Consider the following 18989-nt stretch of genomic DNA (forward strand, 5'->3'; position numbering starts at 1 on the left):
TGAAAATACAGATAATTGTGTTAAAATGTCAATGAACATAACTCGTGGCAAAGTTATTTTGCAAAAGAAATAAAATCGGCAGTTACATTACTGATATTGACGGCTATTACACCAATATTCAAGATGGCTGCCGTCGAAATTTTGGTCAATTTTTCAGCTTTTTTGCGAGACAAAATCACCGATGCCGTCTCAAACCCACAATGTCCAGTCGATCTTAAGTTATCTTTGGAAACATTGGGAAAATCTCAAACCATTCCATATTCTTTGGTGACTCAATTACACACGTTTCTCTCCAAAGAAGGTGAGAAATGATTGTTTTATCATTCAAAGCAGTCAACAGGTCACTCGGGACCATAAATTCGCAGTATACTGTATTTACACAGCACGACATCCAATAATGCACTGCAGTATTTGTGTATCTTTCTGCACAGCAGCATTGTTCAATTTCTTAAGTTTCATGAAAACTCCAGGGTGATATTCAACTATGGAAAGTTCAAGGTCTCAACGTCAATGTGCAAAACATTTGCTCGCAAACAAGCAAGTCAACTGCAGGTTTTATAATAGGTTACTGCAGGTCATACAATACTGTTTACTGACACTAGGTTGGTACAAACTGATTAGTTATGCCGGTACTTCTACTGCAAAATTGCGGTCCAGTAAGACCTGGTCCGGACTTCAAGCTGGCTTGATCTAAATCGTAGCTAGATCAAAATGTGGCCTCGCAACTACGGTACAACCTCTCTATTGCGGACACCCATGGGACTGGGTGTTGGTGTCCGTAATGTAGAGGTGTCCTTAATAGGGAGGTTATGCCATTATTGTTCAAAAAGTGGATTCATGTGTATGAACGCGGGGGTCGTGAAGCTAAGTCTACGTACCGGGGTATTACATATTCCATTTAATTTTGAATATTTTACTTCAAACAATTTGATGCGATTTATATGCGAATTTGAAATTACTTTATTGTAATACCTTATGGCATTTCTAGTGGAGGTCATATGAATTTGCCAACATTGATATATGCAGGTTGTGTTCGTAAGCTACATACTACATAGACAGCGTACATCCTTAATTAGTTGTATAAAAGCTACTACACATTGAGCTACTACACGTCAAGCTTTATTCTTTGTAATTAGAGCACAAGGGGACAAACAACTCAATGGACTGCAATTAATGTTAGAATATACAGTAGCTTGGCAATGTGATGAGCAGTGAAGATAATTAAACGAAACATAGGACTAGGAGAGCAAAGGACATTGAATTCACTCCACCCTGTAATTAACTGAACACATTGTCTAATTATATTCATCAAATACGCAAACTTCACACCTGTCTAATCGACTACCTAAGTGAACACGGGAAGCCATTGTTTTTGCTTACTGTCCGTAATTGTGAGGTGATTGGACCAAAAAGTCACCATGGCCTTGGTGCAATTCGGAGCAGAGAGGTGTCCGCTCTACAGAGGTTTTGGTTAAAACAAATGACTTAGAAAAAATCGGGACTGAACGAACATGTCCGTAATGCGGAGGTGTCCGCCTGGCAGAGGTGTCCGCAAGGGGAGGTTCTACTGTACTTCTTAGGCAGCCTGTTCATATATAGCTGCATGTGCTGCACACTCTTTGATAAATCAGTCTGAACATTTGGCAGACAATGTATAGGTGTTAATACCAATTGCTTAAATACATATCTCCTGAATTATAAAAAAACTATAGATGCCAAGTTTCAGAAAACTGCAAACTGTACTACAGCATCAATGTGTTTAGCTGCATTTCTAGTTCCTGGACCACCAGTAATTATGAATGGCGGACTTCTTTTTAACCTAGCGAAGTCTGTTTAGGATGACCCCATGCATCTTTACTCCTGTTGCAGGTGATGTCTATTTACATGAATTACTTGAAGGAAGTGAGGTGGTGCTGCCAGAGGTGGAAAAGCCAGCAAGGGTATGTCATTTAAAAAAGAGAGAAGTTTTGTTTCATCATGTTGATTTCGGAATTGCATTTAAAGGAAAAGTAGCCTGTGATTGGGTCGGTTGGCACTACTGTAATGAGTATATACATGTAGGTCAGTGTTTCTGAGTAGAGGATTGGCTGCACTGCAAAGGCATGCTGTAAACTGGGTAGTATTTGCAGCTATTTTGAGCATCTGAGCTTATCATATTCCTGAGTTTTGAATCTCTCAATCTTGTGTGTTGGAGAAAACCTGCTGCCTTGTTTTAAAAACCATTTCTTATATGGCTTGGGTATTTGAATTTGGGGATCGTGGGGAAGAATTGTTCTAATGAATTCTAATACCTCCAGGCTGAAGTGAGCAAAACTTTTTGATTTGTTTGCTTATTGTATTGTACTGTGTGTGTTTTGCCAATCGTTATACTTGGAAGCCATCTTTATGCTTGGTAGCTGTCTATGATATTTCCAGTATTTCTTGATCTAAACCCAAATATCAGCTCATTGCAAAGATATACATGTATGCAGAGCCCTTTTTGAAGAGGAACATTGAATGGACTTGGTATTCAGGACAGGAGTAAGAGATGCTCGGAACCTGGACTTGTATCGTAATATTCGGTGTATCTTTCAATTCCAAAATGGACTCTATCTTCAGAATCCTCAATTGGAATCGCGTTGCCAGAAGCTGAGGGCTGAGCTAGCCAATAAAGACTATAGAAGGATGGTGGGAGATATCGATGCAGTGGAAATAATGGATCGAACAACGACAAAAGATTTTGGAAAAGAGAGTAAGTATCCAGTGACATAATTTTCTTCAATCCTTGATTGTCAAATTGTTATTCTTACTGGAAGGACCTTATAGTTTGTTCGTGCAGCAGGGTCTCAAGGGCACAGCAAACCGTAGAATTGAAAGGATGGCATTGTTCAAAATTGATTTTGAAATGTTTTCGTTTGTTTTTCAGTGAAAGCAGTGAATCGTCAACTTGTGTCGGTCTTCAATTTCCTCATTACTGTTGCTGGTGCTTTTGCTTTTGGTTACAAGGCAACAGAGTATTCACTGGACGAGCCAAATGTACCAGCAGTAAGTATCTGCAGTCAACGAATAACCAATTTGAGGTTGTCCTTATTAGAGAGGTGTCCGCTAGGGGAGGTTCGACTGTAATTGCTATTTTTACATGTAATGTAATTGAAAATTTATGATGTTTGTTTTTTCCATTTGCAGCAACTCTGCTCCGGATTGGTGCTCTCAACGCTTGTCTTCTTTGCTGATCTTTACTTCCTGCTGATGTACAACATTGAATGAAACCCGTGCCACCCAATTGATGTCATATAAACCATCGTTTGAATACTCAGTTCTCTGTTGATTCCAATGTAGACAAAGGATGAGGTGTCCGGAATGTTCAAGTTTCAGGGATATTGCTGATATCATGATAAATAGGCTGAGCAAAGTATTGGTACAATTGTTGTTGGAATTTTAACACTACGCTGGGAGGGGTGGAGCTAAAATGTTGGCCAAAACCTGAGGTGCTTTGGGATTAGGTTCAGTGGGGGAGCTTTACCCATTGGCCTTGATAGTAGAACAGAGACCCAACAAATATGGTGTTTATTTCAATTCCATCACACCAAAAAAAATCTAACAATTTGTTGCACAAAACTTACTGAAAAGTTTCTTTGTTCGGTCAAATCCAACACTCCTATCAAGATCGCTGCCACAAAAATGAGGCACCGTATATAATATGTGAATTGCAAATTGCAATCAAGGTGTGTACATGTATAGAATGTACTGCATATCAGAATGCATTGTATTGTATAGCTAAAAAGATTCCAGTGTTGATTTGATTTGATAGAGGGAAGTATAAAGGCCTTCCTTTGTATTCTGTTGACAGTTTTAAGTGTGTGGATAGAGAAAATGGCATTTTATAACTAGCAGGTAAAATTATGTGGTATACAAAATTTGAGGACTGGGGCTCGTTTGGGGTTCAGTAAGAATGGACATTGATCCAGCCCCTGCAACGCGTCCACTTAGATTTTTGTATGCAGCTTCATTGAAATGAACCTCTCTATTAAGGACACTCTCGGGACTGACAAATGCTGTTCTTAATAGAGCGGTGTCCTGATTAAAGAGGTCAAATTGAATGGAAAGTACCAATTTGGGACCAAAACTAGTGTCCTTCATAGAGAGGTTGTCCCTAAAAGAGAGATGTTTGTAAGGGAGGTTACAGTGTAATTAAAAAAGATAACTACTTTAGTCAGCTGATTATTTGTATAAAGACATTTTTATCATATTGATGAAAATCTATTATAGACAGGGCATCTATAATAGATTAATAGATATAATAAAAGTAACAAACTTCTCTTGCCGCTACCTGCTATAATGCATGCAACAAAACTCATGTTTGCAATGGTTATTGCAGGTACCTGTGACAATCTGCGATCGCTGCAACCTGCGATAATTAGCAAACCAATCGATTATTGGTTTTACCCACAGACGAGCAATCTTTTTTATTGCTCAACTCGGTGATAATTGTCGCAGGTCGCTGCATACATGTAAAAATATCCTGTTTGCGTGGCACTTTTGTCAGCCGGCAGTAATTCACACGAATCTTTCTTTAGTAAACCGAGAACATTAATTCAGTCATTACTTCGATGCAGCTTTATTTACACTTAACATAATATGTAGATATTTGATAATTTATTCTAATTTATAAATAGTCTTTTTTTCATATGGTTTATGATTCAGTTTGCATATCTTAAATACATATGAAAAAATACTATTTACAGGGTTTTCCAGAAGTAACTGATCACAACCTTTTGGACTGCATTATAGAAACTACTGGGCATATTTCTTGAAAGTTTGGTTATTTAAATCTGATTTTGGGACCTAATACATCTGGGTTGGAGATTTGCAAACCTAGTAAAGACATTTTGGCTTCATTGGAGCCTTTTGACAAAGGGGGGTGGCTGGAAAGGAGCTGATTTTTTTTCAGGTAGATATTTTTTAATGACACTAAAAACAACATTCTGAAGATTTCATCAACATCAAACTTTGCACAAAGTAGTTTTCGTACAGCTATCCAAAAGTGTGTGGTCATTTCTCCTGACTTTAGGATGCCATTTAAACATTGATCGTGATATGATATTTGTACTCGTACAAAGGGGACCATTGCGACCTGAAAGAACGGGTCAATAAAAGCATTTTAAAGAAATATTCTTGTGAGGTGTGTTATTTCAAGTAGGACAAGATTAACAAGTAGCTTCACTGTTTGAGGTCTTAGAGGGGCACCGACTGTGTGGCAGGGACACAGCTTTTCCACAACAAACTTGAGAGTCCAGGGAAGTGCACTTCACTGATGGGAATTCTTCACAGGACAGGTGGATATGTTCAAAGAGACAATATCGCAATCTTGATCCGTCAATAATACTTTACCATACATGTACATTGCGACTTTGGTGCAACCAAATGATGCATACAGGATGACTGGTCCATTTGTCCAGACCAGATGGCAATGAATGACCTGTTGAAAGATTCACGTAGTCCATAAAGTCTAGAGACTGTGGTCATTGATACTTCGTCACAGCAGAATTCTTTCACTTTGCAATGTGGTCATTGATAGCTTTGCAGTGATGCTCCTGTTGAAGTGCCACTCTCACATCTAACACCTCACTCTCAAAGCAGATCCAAACAGATGGATATGTGCAACTAGGCGCTGCCTGTTCCATGCATACAGGTCATTGTATCGAGTATTCTGTGCGCTGTGCAAGACTTCCCGCCATACGTTGTAAGAAAGGGCAGTAAGAATTTTGGAGAATTCTGCATTAAATAGCTGTAAACATCAGCTCGGGGGGCACAGTAGTGTGGCCGGACTGTAGGATGTATTCTGTAGCCCTGGAAACAATATTGTCACGACCAACATTCATGCAATTGAGACTCCTAATGAGCATCTTGCTGGCTTATGGTCATTGAGATGACGTCGTCCCAATCATCTTTCTGCAGATACAATGGGTATTCATATGGCCACTATCAGAGATGATAGGAAAGGAAATAAGATAAAATGTTTTTAGGTAAACTTATTAAACAACTTTACAATGATTACATGAATGATCTGAAACCACACAAAATGGAGATCACAGTTGGTTTCGTATTTTAAGTACAGGTAGCTCACCTATAAGAAATGTACGACATTGATCTACTTTAGGCTACCTCATTCAAATAGATACACACATTGGTATCATCAAGGAGAGGCTATCCTTGAGATCATTCTAGTTATTATACCATATTTACATGCGCAGCACTGGTGACTCAAGAAAAATAGAACTTAAAGGTGTTGCAATTAAATTAGCTGTGGTTTCAAAATACAAATTCTAAGACGCCATGAAGTTTGGATCGCTGTCTTGTACACAATAATGCAATTACATGGATTCAAATTTGGTATTTATAGTATTGTATGTCTGTCTATATAACAGCATTGTCGATTACATTAGAAATTTCTTTATTCAATTTTCAATTTGAATGAAGGGAGTCCCAACCTGATGAAAAATGATGCATTGTTCTTTTACACTGTACATTAACTGGGTTAACATTTAAAATCTCATACATGTAACTGGAAGGTGTAACATTTTGATGATAGAACCCAAGCAAATATTAGTCGTAGTTCCACCTATCATAAAACCCTGTGATTTTTCAATACCTGTGTCTTCGCCGTGTGTCAAAAAACCCGGGGCGCACTTACACCTATCAGTGGTGTTAGATAATGGTTAATAGCCCCGGCGACAGGTGTGCTGTAGGTAGGGAGCTCTCCTGTGTTTCTTTCCCGTTGGAGGGGGCGTAATACCGAGGCAACTACACCGCGCCATCTGTCGCCGGATCTTAGAACTTGCAATTGCCGTGTCTATTCAGATTCCACCTATCAAAAAACCCGTGTTGAACACGGGTCTTAATTAGCCCCCGATAGACACAGGGATTTGACACACGGGTCTATTTAGACACGGCAATTCATAGGTGTAAGCGCAAAAGACACAGGGATTTGATAGGTGGAAGTACGACTACTGATGCCATTCTAACTAAAGCCTTAGTAATGATACTAAACAATTTGGTCTACATATTTGACAACTTTCCAACATTCTACTTTCAGAACACTTATTTACCTGAGTTTAAAATCTCAGAGTCCCAGTTGTTAGAAAGCGTGTTAGCTCAAGATGACATGACATTTCATATAAATTTACATGCAACAAAATGTCAACATGCTGATATGAGCTAACATGCTTTGAACATTTGGGCCCTAACACATACTAACAGCACTAATATCTACAGTAAAATCAGTTCCAATTCTCTTGCACTTTTTGTTAACTACTGGGTGTAAAAAAACCACGATACACTTTTAAATTGAATACAATCATGTAGCATCAAGAATATATTTAGAACCTAGTTAAATAATAGTTTTTAGCCTCGATGATTGTATGATTTAGCTCGGCTGTGTGTCAAGATCACAAGAAATAACCTCAAAATCAGCAACGTACAGTAGCTTCTTTCAATGTCAGTTTAACGCTGCAGCCTGCAGCCAGCTTAGCTACATACATTGTATATATGATAATACAAGGATTGGATAAATGTTCTGAATAAATTTTGACGCTATTCTATTTTAAAAGTGTATCGCGTTTTTTACACCAAGTACATGTATGGCCCTAACATTCCACTGCACTAACTTTAACAGCAACTCTTCAAATACAGCCAAAAGTTTTCACATAAAGCCATTTGGACTACTGGGCAATGAGAAAAAAACTTACACATTTGAACTAAAACGCAGCCTGGACATTAAAAGATTTGAGTATTTTACATCAAACTAGCAAGAAAAAGATCAGTAGAACCTCTCTATAAAGGACACCCTACGGACTGACAAGTGCTGTCCTCAATAGAGAGGTGTCTTGATTAGAGATGTCAAATTGAATGGAAACACCGAATTTGGGACCAAATTTAGTGTCCTTTATAGAGAGGGTGTCCTTAATAGAGAGGTGTCCACTAAGGGAGGTTCTACTGTACTATTATAGCAAATAATGAAACATCAAATGATCCCACAACTTTCTGAGAAAACAGTTTTTTTTGTGGATTCAGATACCCACAAGAAATGCTTCATTCAATTTATCATAACAACAACTGATAGCAACTACGTAGAAGTAGGACTTGATAGTGACACTGGTAGTTTGCTATCAAAATTGATTGAAAGGTTGATGGGGTGGATTGTTTTGTTATGATCATGTGGTCATTATCCACATCATTTAATAACAGGATTTCTCTCACGATGTTTGGCTCAATTGTGTGAAAAAGGTTTATACTTATCTCCTCTTGTTTTCACAGATTTTGAGATATATTTTTGGCGGGGGTTTGGGAATAGAGCACATACATGAAAACCTCAAACTGATACGAAACATGAATTTCAAGAGTCAGTCAGCGGAAGTTTATTTGATTCAATCCATTGCTACAACTTTGTCACATATGGCTTTCGTGAAATCTGAACATTTCGCCGAACCTCCAAGATCACCAGTCAAGTACTGAAAGAGAAAATGCACTGTTAGAATAGCACAGCAAAACTGCTGGTATAGGCCCCTACAAGCAGATCTACAGAGTAGGTTGGCTGACTCAGAGCCGTCCTGGATGACAGGGTTATAATTTAGAAGTGGGTCTGTTGCCCTGGACCATTAATGTCAGGACGGGAAACTTCTTCGAGTGTGGTGGTCCTATTGGCTACTAGGCAGTTCCCTCTTTCCGGAAAAATACATTGACGGACAATTTGTTTGTGAAAAAGGGCAGAGTTTGAGTCACCTGGGTGCACTGTATGGTTTTTATATGGCTCAGGAAGGTCCTAATAATGATTTCTGAAATAAAAAAAATTGAACGGGGCAGCCCACATAATTGGTGCTGTAGGCCATCCTGGTTCTAAACAGTCAGGGAAGACACTGCCATCATTCCATCAGAAGTCATTTCAGACCTCCCCATTGACAGGAAAGAGAGAAGTATACAGTTCTCAATCATTTGTGAGTTACCCATGCTCAATTAACTCGACAAGAGATTTTTTTCTCTGTAAATCACGTTTAATCCTACCTTTCCTTCTCTGATTGTCTCAAAGCAGGATTTTTCTATTCTTGCTCCATACGATCCAAGTCCCATGTAGCGTAACATCATAACGGCGCTAAGCAGCAGGGCAGTGGGATTAGCTTTGTCTAGACCAGCAATGTCTGGTGCCGTACCGTGCACCTGAAAGATGGCGTTAGGTTGAAATATTGTCATGACTACTGCAACATCACGTAAGTATGGAAGCGTCTTCTTCTGCTTCACTCAGTTATCAAGTCTATTAGTACAGAAGAACCTCTCTATTAAGGACACCTTTGGGACTGGCAAGTGCTGTCCTTAATAGAGAGGTGCCCTGATTAGAGAGGTCAAATTGAATAGAAACCACCAATTTGGGACCAAAACTAGAGTCCTTAATAGAGAGGTGTCCGCTAAGGAAGGTTCCACTGTATTACGTCTACACACCTCATTGCATGAAAAGTGGAACCTCCCTTAGCGGACACTACTGATAAGGACACCCTCTCTATTCAAGGAGACTAGTTTACACCCTCCTGGTCTCCATTTAGTACAGAGATAACCCCATGTGCGGAATCTATACCGTACTAGACCGTAAGGAAAAACATCTCGATAGGTAGAATTAGTAGGAAAACATTCTCTTTTATTGTGAAAAGATTTGCTGGATTATGCCAAACAAGCCCTATTTTGTAATTATACATACCGATTCAAAGATGGCACAACCTTCACCAATATTACCACTTGGCGTAACACCGAGGCCACCTATCAAACCAGCACAGAGATCACTGAAAAACAGATAACACCATTTCATAGTAAAAATACAACATGAAGTTTTACAAGCCACTCAAGATACACAGAATATCCAAAACCAATTTGTCCCTAATATAAGGGGACTTTGGCCCCCAATCCTTCTGGGGGTGCTTTAGCCCCCATAGTACAACTACCTGTGGGAAAACAGCAAATTGCATCCAAATTTATAAACTAGAATGAAATACATGTATTGTGTTGAGGATATTATTAAGCTGGTTGACAAGTACCTGTACAAAAGGCATATCTTACTAAGGTCGATTGGCGATTGTGTAACAGAAACGCCTCAACCAGCTCAATAGCATCAACACAGTACATGCACTGCAAGCTGCCATTTTTCCAATTTTTTGATTGTTTACCTTAGAATATCACCATATAAGTTGGGCATGACTAGAACATCAAATTCCGCAGGATCTTGCACCATCTGAAAAAGAAAATATCGACAACATCAGAATTCTGAGAAGATTGGAATTCAAAGGTGCGCTAGACTGTTGGTTGACTTAAAGTGAATACTGATAACGTCTCAACGTCATAATCTCACAGCCTACCTTTTTAATCATGTCACTGCGCAACCCCAGTTTTCTCCTTTCTTTGTAGAAAGTAGTATTTATGCCTGTAGCCTGAACTACATCGTAAAGTGTTCAAAGGCACAAGTCGCAGAAGTGAAAATGTGGAGATTTTAGGTTATGGTAGGTCACAAGTTAACATACATCTGCATGCTATTAAGTCTAAACCAAAGGGATACCTAAAATAACTACAGAAAAAAGTGTCTTCAGCAGGAATTCAAAGGTGCGCCAGACTGTTGGTTGACTTAAAGTGAATACTGATAAGGTCTCAACGTCATAATCTCACAGCCTACCTTTTTAATCATGTCACTGCGCAACCCCAGTTTTCTCCTTTCTTTGTAGAAAGTAGTATTTATGCCTGTAGCCTGAACTACATCGTAAAGTGTTCAAAGGCACAAGTCGCAGAAGTGAAAATGTGGAGATTTTAGGTTATGGTAGGTCACAAGTTAACATACATCTGCATGCTATTAAGTCTAAACCAAAGGGATACCTAAAATAACTACAGAAAAAAGTGTCTTCAGCAGGAATTTCCAGAGGAGGAAATTTAATTCACCTATCTTATACGACTGAACTACAACTTACATTTAAACAAACTGTGTCGAGATACATCTCTTGGAACTTGATCCCTCTATATTTTGCTGCTGCATCTCTGCAGCACTTCAGGAAGAGACCGTCGGACATTCGCCTGAAAACATTTTTTAAGTACACATACAAAGACTGCTGGAGGAAATGATGAGGCTCCAAAGCATGACCAATTAAACTCAGATCAAGTCACCAATATCGACAAATGAGACAGCCCCTGATGATAATGCGGTGTACAGGTGAAAAAGAAATACGAAGGGTGGGTTTTAATCCCAGCTCTAGTTCTGAAAGAAGTTTAAGAATGGAATAAGTACAGGAAAGCAAGTCGCCTTGATTGGAATTCTAACCACAGATCATTGGATTGCTGGTCCACTGTTCTCCTGTAGACCTATCGAGGTTCCCCGGTTTCTTTTGCACTGTGTGACACCACTATCAGAGCTAAATTTTTGTAGACATTCTTTTCCGTTCAACCTTATCTGCAAAACTAGCAAGCGCCAAAATTCCCTTTGTTCCTACATTATGCATCATGGCTCCTGTACTGTAGTTCCGCAAAATATTCATGTGCAAAATGTCGAGTTTTATCAGTGGTAATGAAATGGCCAGGGCCATTGTGCTCACCTCATGTGGAGGAAAGATGGATAAAGAGCATGGTCTTGTGTCATGTAGTGTTAGGTTTGATGTAGGTCCAAGCAATTACAATTTCCCCAAAATGGCCAATTTACAGTACATTCGACCTCTGTGACCTTGAAAAGTAGGTCAAATCAAAGAAGACCCGGGTGACACATTGAATGGTTGTTAGAATTAGATGTACCTATGATATAAAATTGGTGCCAATCGGGCAAGTCATTACTAGGAATAATGGCATTTTGAAGAATTTAGGATTTGGCCCCCTCCCTGGAGGCCAAACGGCAAATCAGATCGCACCAAACTTCGGTACCTGAGATCACCTGACCAAGGGGTACATGTGTACTTAATTTGTGATCAATAGTCATTGCAGTTAAGAAACGTGCCATAGTTACGGCCTGACGGCGAATTTACGCCATTTGACCTCTGTGACCTTGACAAGAAGGTCAAATTAAAAACCTGTGTGACATATACTGTATGGTGGTTAGATGTACCCATGATATCAAATTGGTGGCAATCGGGCAAGAAGTTAAGGAATAATCACATTTTTAAGGTTTTTGGATTTTGCCCCCTGGTGGTCAAGTGGTGAATCATATTGGACCAAACTTTGGTCCCTGAGATCACCTGACTAAGGGGTAAATGTGTACCAAATTTGGTATCAATAGTCATTGCAGTTTAGAAACGTGCCATCGTTACATCCTAACGGCTAATTTACACCATTTGACCTCTGTGACCTTGAAAAGGAGGTCAAATCAAAAACCCGGAGGATATATGATGCACCTTTGCTAGAAGTACCTACCATATTTTTTTCAAAATTTCCCGACTACTATTAAGGGAGATATTGCATATTTTCACTTTTAACGTTTGGCCCCCTGGTGGCCAAACCATGAAACGAATCGGACCGAAACTTAGTCTCCCAGGTGTCATTACATAAGGGTACATGTGTACCAAGTTTCAACTCAATAGCTCTAACAGTTACGAAACGTGCCCTGCTAACGGACGACGGACGACGACGACGACGACGACGACGACGACGACGACGACGACGACGACGACGACGACGGACGACGGACGCCACGGTATGGGATAAGCTCACCTCTGCTAAGAGGTGAGCTAAAAAGGGGGCAACCACAAATGAAACCTGCCGAAATTGTTTTCTGGGTTTATGCAGCATACCAAAACTTCTGTTCAGGGTTTCCGCCAGAGGGGGGGATGGAGGGATTCAACCCCCCTAAAATATTTCAAGGGGGGATACCCCCCTAAATTTTGAGCACTTAAGTTTTTTTTACGATCAAATGAGTAATTTTCATGATTTGATATGTAAAATAAGAGCATTTTGGAGCCAATTGTAGCGGTTTTAGCGCCAAAAAACGTCTCAGGAGGGGTCATATACCCTTTTTAAGAAAAAAAATATTTAAAAAAAAAAATTTTTTTAGAAATTTTTTTTTGTTGATCCCATCAAATTTAATCCTGGCGGAAACCCTGCTGTTACAGCAGCTTAATACATGAAGATAGAAGATTTCATAGTAAAATGGACCACTTACATCACATTGGCTTTGTGTACAGCTGTGACGGTACTACGGTTGTTGTCTTGGGCATATTTGAACGCATACTCCGCCACCCGCCGTGACGCCTGCTCTGTGATGAGTTTGATACTTTGGACTACACCATCAACGATCTAAACGTGGAGAGAGAAAAACATGAGGAAGATTTTTAAAAGTCGTTCTTGGACTGAAGGTGTTCATGTCAACCCATACCTGCAACAAAAACAAAAACGCCGACAACTTTCCGAAACAAACAGCATTTAAATTCAAGTTCAAGATATTTTAAAACTTAACTTTAAAAGGTGCCCCACAAACGAGCGCTTTAAATCACTGCGACCTGGAATTCAAATCGCATGCAATGATAATTGCTTGTCTGCTGTTGTCATTGCAGGTTGCAGCGACCTGTGTTTCAATATCAGACCCAGTGATGACCAGTTTTACCAGCAGATGAGAGATCCTTTTGTTGCAAACCGCAGCAATCGCAGGTCATCGGATTTAAATTGCGTGTCTGTGGGGGCGATAACACAACTTACCACATGCTCAATACCGCTGTATTCTCCTTCTGTATTTTCTCTTATCGTCACCAAGTCCACATCTTTATAGGGAGTCTCATAGCCTTCTATTGATTTACATGGTCGCACATTAGCATACAAGGTGAACTCTCTGAAGAGACAGATAAGTGTTAGAAGGTCGAGGTCAACAAAATCACATCCGCTGTATAGCGTAGCAATGTGGCAGTGTAATAATAGTAATAATAATACGAGTCTTATATAGCGCAGTATCCAACCATAAACTGGCCGCTCAAAGCGCTTGATAGGCCTCTTTAATGAAATGGCCAGGGCCATTGTGCTCACCTCACGTGGAGGAAAGATGGATAAAGAGCATGGTATTGTGTCATGTAGTGTTAGGTTTGATGTAGGTCCAAGCAATTACAATTTCCCCAAAATGGCCAATTTACAGTACATTCGACCTCTGTGACCTTGAAAAGTAGGTCAAATCAAAGAAGACCCGGGTGACACATTGAATGGTTGTTAGAATTAGATGTACCTATGATATAAAATTGGTGCCAATCGGGCAAGTCATTACTAGGAATAATGGCATTTTGAAGAATTTAGGATTTGGCCCCCTCCCTGGAGGCCAAATGGCAAATCAGATCGCACCAAACTTCAGTACCTGAGATCATCTGACCAAGGGGTACATGTGTACTTAATTTGTGATCAATAGTCATTGCAGTTAAGAAACGTGCCATAGTTACAGCCTGACGGCGAATTTACGCCATTTGACCTCTGTGACCTTGACAAGAAGGTCAAATTAAAAACCTGTGTGACATATACTGTATGGTGGTTAGATGTACCCATGATATCGAATTGGTGGCAATCGGGCAAGAAGTTAAGGAATAATCACATTTTTAAGGTTTTTGGATTTTGCCCCCTGGTGGTCAAGTGGTGAATCATATTGGACCAAACTTCGGTCCCTGAGATCACCTGACTAAGGGGTGAATGTGTACCAAATTTGGTATCAATAGTCATTGCAGTTTAGAAACGTGCCATCGTTACATCCTAACGGCCAATTTACACCATTTGACCTCTTGTGACCTTGAAAAGGAGGTCAAATCAAAAACCCGGAGGATATATGATGCACCTTTGCTAGAAGTACCTACCATATTTTTTTCAAAATTTCCCAACTACTATTAATGGAGATATTGCATATTTTCACTTTTAACGTTTGGCCCCCTGGTGGCCAAACTATGAAACGAATCGGACCGAAACTTGGTCTCCAAGGTGTCATTACATAAGGGTACATGTGTACCAAGTTTCAACTCAATAGCTCTAACAGTTACGAAACGTGCCCTGCTAACGGACGACGGACGACGACGACGGACGCCACGGTATGGGATAAGCTCACCTCTGCTAAGAGGTGAGCTAAAAAGCAAATGTTTCAGGTGTCCCTTGAAAGATAACAGAGAGCTGCAGTTCCTAACAGTTGAAGGAAGTTTGTTCCACAGCTGAGGGGCTCCAATTGAAAATGCTCTACCACCGACTGACATGACATTGGCCTTTGGGATAGACAGAAGAACGGCCGATGAAGAGCGCAGAGTTCGAGAAACGGTATGAACGGTGAGAAGTTCTGAAAGGTATTGGGGGGCAAGTTGGTGAAGACACTTGTAAGTAAGAAGGAGAACCTTGTACTTGATGTGCTGTTGCACAGGAAGCCAATGTAGAGACCTGAGAGCTGTATTAAAGAACGTCTGATTTGTGATCAGAATTTGGCTGAGAAAATAGCCAAATGTTGCACAGTACAATGTATGTGGTCTTTGAGATTTCTACAGGTAACAGAAGGGCTTCAGGATTAGGCTGGGAAATAAATGTAAATCACTTTAAGACTGTTGTACAGTTTAAATACTGTGCAGACGTTAGTGAAGTTTTCAACCAGTTGAAGGGCGCCTGTACAAATGGTCTATACTACGTACAATAGGCCTATGTAAAACAGACGCGCCAAAAACAACTACACAGCAGCTAAATGTACATGTATTTAAGCACGGAGCTGGGATGCTCTTCAGTTTAGCAAATTCCCAAGTACTTGAAGCTTATTCTATTTAAACTCTTGTCTCTGCTTCATCAGGTCTCACTTGGACAAGATGTTACTTGAAGTACACCGTAAATTTTTAGAGGGTGAGGCCAAACAGCTGAACGAATTCAGAGAGGCCAGCCACTTCAGGGCACGAATTCACCCAGGCCACTGCTGCAATGGCAGTTGGTGCCAGCCCAAGAATGGCCTTCGTCCCCTCACAACTCGTCTTTCAGGTTTTCCAATACAATACCCAAGGCCAAATGGCTCTGAATAGGGGGCCCTAAATAAAAATTTGATTCAAGACCTCCGACTCACTTCCTCAGTGCAAGATTGAGTGACTGATGACCCTTTCCAATTGGTGTTGCAAGCGGTCCCTTCAGTCCCACTGTCGTGCCGTGCATAGATTGCACAGCCTTGGTAGGAATGTGGAATTTTCCGTCCGGCCCCTTCACAGGGGTGACATCCACCGGTTCCCATGCAATTGGAGCCTGTAGAGAAGAAGGAAGTAGATGAGACCAAGCTATTTAGAAAAATGGACAAACGAATTCAATTCCATGCAAATCTCGCCAGACATGCATGTAGGAAATTAGAGAGTGATGTCACCGACACTCTTCCATTTGGAAAGTAGCTCGGTTCAGGAAAATAAAGGAACATAAAAAAAGCTATGTTGTATGCTGGTCCACCTTCGACTTCTAGTAGAGCGCCAAACCCTGCCTTTTTCCAATTTTCTTTCTTCGCCCTGGATTTTTTCACAAGTGGCCACTGCAATTCCATTCAAAGCAGGGGGTAGCGAACGTCGTTGCAATAAAACTTTCATTACAAACTATCTATTCTAAGATAAGAGCGAACATTTTCCAGTTATGCGATTTCCACCTGGCGAAATGTACAAAATGCAAACTTTAATAGGTTTTGTCCTTACCTGGGCTGCAGCAAAAATCTCCTGAACAGACGATGAGATTTCAGGTCCAATGCCATCACCAGGAATAAGAGTCACAGTCTGGATCTGAAAAGTACAATGTACCACGTTCATCTATTTGGCTGATCCAGGTGGCGACTGTTTCTGAGGTTACGAGACTCTTGTCATGCACACATCTTGAAAGAGGTGAATTAATTCCTTAGCCCTGAAATACCTACCTCTTGAGAGTAATTTCTCTTTCCAATTCTAGGCCCAGACAGACGTCCAAGAAAGGAGCTCTGAAATAAGAATAATTTTGATGTAGGCTTAAACTATTGTAAAAGGTCAGGGAGCCAAAGACAGAAAGAAATGGAAAAGTATTTTAGGCAAGAGGCACGAGTTGATAAGTAGGCCTAACAGTAACACTGTCCAGAACACCTTCCCCCCTGTCAAATGCTCAACATACATGGATGCTCAAGGCCCAAATACCAAAAAGCTAGCTAGAAAGCTAGGCTAGGCTAGCCTATGCCGGCCCTGCACTTGACCCGGAGTTTGTAATGTTGATGTTGTATCGGCCGTTTTGAAAACTAAAAGCCATTTTCACAAGCAACGAAAGTTGTTTACATGGGGGGGGGGGGTCATACGCCTTGTAAAAGTCATGTTTTAAATCAAATCATCACCAAAAACCATGCCATTCAGAATATTGTGAACATTGGAAGCATGAATAACCTCAAATAAGCTTGTCTATTCTTACTTGCTTGGCATGGCACTGGCAGGTTTATTTGATGGTAAACAAATAGCCTAAGACTAAGTACGTTGTCTGTGAGTGTGACTGAAGGGCTTTTCAAAATGAAATTTATTCTCACAGGGAATCAATATATATTGGGTTGGATAAGGCCATAAGCCCTTATAATTCCTGTGCAATAGGTCAACATCAGTACGTACATTCAATCATCATGTCCCGGCCCCCCTACTCCCCTTATTTAGGGGGTACATAGGCTTGTTCCCAAGTTTTAAAATCACCCCCTAATGGAAGGAAACAGCATTTTTTTGTACCCCCTATTTGCGGGCTTTTGTGAGGAAATTGACCCCTATTTGAAGGAAGGATTTGATCTTACCCCCCTAATTGAAGGGAGTCTTGGATCCCTATCCCCTAATTGAAGGGAGTCTTGGATCCCTACCCCCTAATTGAAGGGAGTCTTGGATCCCTACCCTCTAAAGGAAGGGTCAGCCCATACATGTCATCAGGCCAACTTGTAGATTTCCAATTAATGGATGACATGTTATGAGGTCTGACTGAGGAATTGAAAAACAGAGGACTGCTAGTCATGATAACTGAAATGGCAAGAAAGAAGCTGAAACACTGTTAGGCCCGGGCGGAGTGTAGGAGTTGAGTGTAGCTCAACTACATGGAGAGGGAATTGACACGATTACCAACACCCCTGACGGACCCTATTCTCTCTGCAGCGTGGAAAGAGCGGGAACGGGGTGGCGGGAAGATTCATGACCGCATGCCCCTGCGCGTTAGATAATTTTAACCGGGGATAAAACGGCCCGTAAAACGGGCTTTTTAAAAATCTTTTCGGGGAAGAAGACCCAGGGAAGGAAAACATGAGAAAATATACCCCTATTTTCAGTTTTTGAAGGGAAAATAGCACTTATAACACCCCTAGCCTATTTATTGATTTTTTCGGGGATTTTTCCCCGAAACAAGAGTGACTAAAAATTAACCCCCTTTTCCCGAAAAATCGAGAACGCACCTGCGGCCCCCTTGACTATGGAAGTGGGGGGGGGGGGGGGGGGGGGGGCCGGGCATCATGTATTGAATCATCATGCATGCATTTATTTCATGGTGCATCTGCATGCATGCACTGCATCACACAGTGCATGCAGACATGCAGAAGCTGTCAAGGACGCAGAGAAGGGATGCAATTCGTGGGAAAATTCAGGTCATTTACGAATCTAACAACACTGATTTTGTTCTGAATATGTTCAGTATGACAATATCTTGCATCAGCTACTTTTACTACTGTCAAAATATTAATAATGGAGAGGTTATTCGGTTTTAATTCGCACTAACCAACGGCCGAAAACACAGTCGAAAAGCCATTTTTTAGTTTGTTCCATTCCAATAGAACCGCCGTTAACTCCACCTAGCCGCGACGACAATCCCAAACATAGCGGTTAAAATCGCATCCTGAACTCGCATCCCGAGTAAGAAGAAAGCGGCAGATAGAGAAGAATACAAAGCATCTAAAACTACTGTCCCTCTCCCGACTAGCAAAGGAGTAACTCACTGCCTTTTTAAACTCCATTATGTAGATAAAGAAGGCCCCAAGGTGATGAAGTCGGCGTACAAATTCCCAATTCCAAAGAAAG

The 18989-nt window shown here is 40.6% G+C and overlaps 2 protein-coding genes across 2 annotated transcripts; one reads left to right on the top strand and one right to left on the bottom strand.

The window, feature by feature from the left end:
* The first annotated feature begins 123 nt into the window (after positions 1 to 123).
* LOC135499601 (transmembrane protein 199-like) lies at positions 124 to 4487 on the top strand. Its single transcript, XM_064790475.1, has 5 exons — positions 124 to 301; positions 1870 to 1940; positions 2599 to 2731; positions 2906 to 3024; positions 3166 to 4487. Exons 1-5 carry the CDS (start codon positions 124 to 126, stop codon positions 3244 to 3246), a joined length of 582 nt encoding a protein of 193 aa, XP_064646545.1. The 3' UTR covers positions 3247 to 4487.
* Positions 4488 to 6010: 1523 nt separating this feature from the next.
* LOC135499611 (isocitrate dehydrogenase [NAD] subunit alpha, mitochondrial-like) lies at positions 6011 to 18720 on the bottom strand. The gene is made up of 11 exons (XM_064790487.1): positions 18691 to 18720; positions 16850 to 16909; positions 16635 to 16718; positions 16031 to 16203; positions 13678 to 13807; positions 13145 to 13278; positions 10977 to 11079; positions 10188 to 10252; positions 9725 to 9806; positions 9040 to 9192; positions 6011 to 8489 (listed from the first exon to the last, which is right to left on the bottom strand). Exons 1-11 carry the CDS (start codon positions 18718 to 18720, stop codon positions 8406 to 8408), a joined length of 1098 nt encoding a protein of 365 aa, XP_064646557.1. The 3' UTR covers positions 6011 to 8405.
* Positions 18721 to 18989: the final 269 nt, after the last annotated feature.

This window comes from Lineus longissimus, chromosome 2 (assembly GCF_910592395.1).
Source record: "Lineus longissimus chromosome 2, tnLinLong1.2, whole genome shotgun sequence".
NCBI lineage: Eukaryota > Metazoa > Nemertea > Pilidiophora > Heteronemertea > Lineidae > Lineus > Lineus longissimus.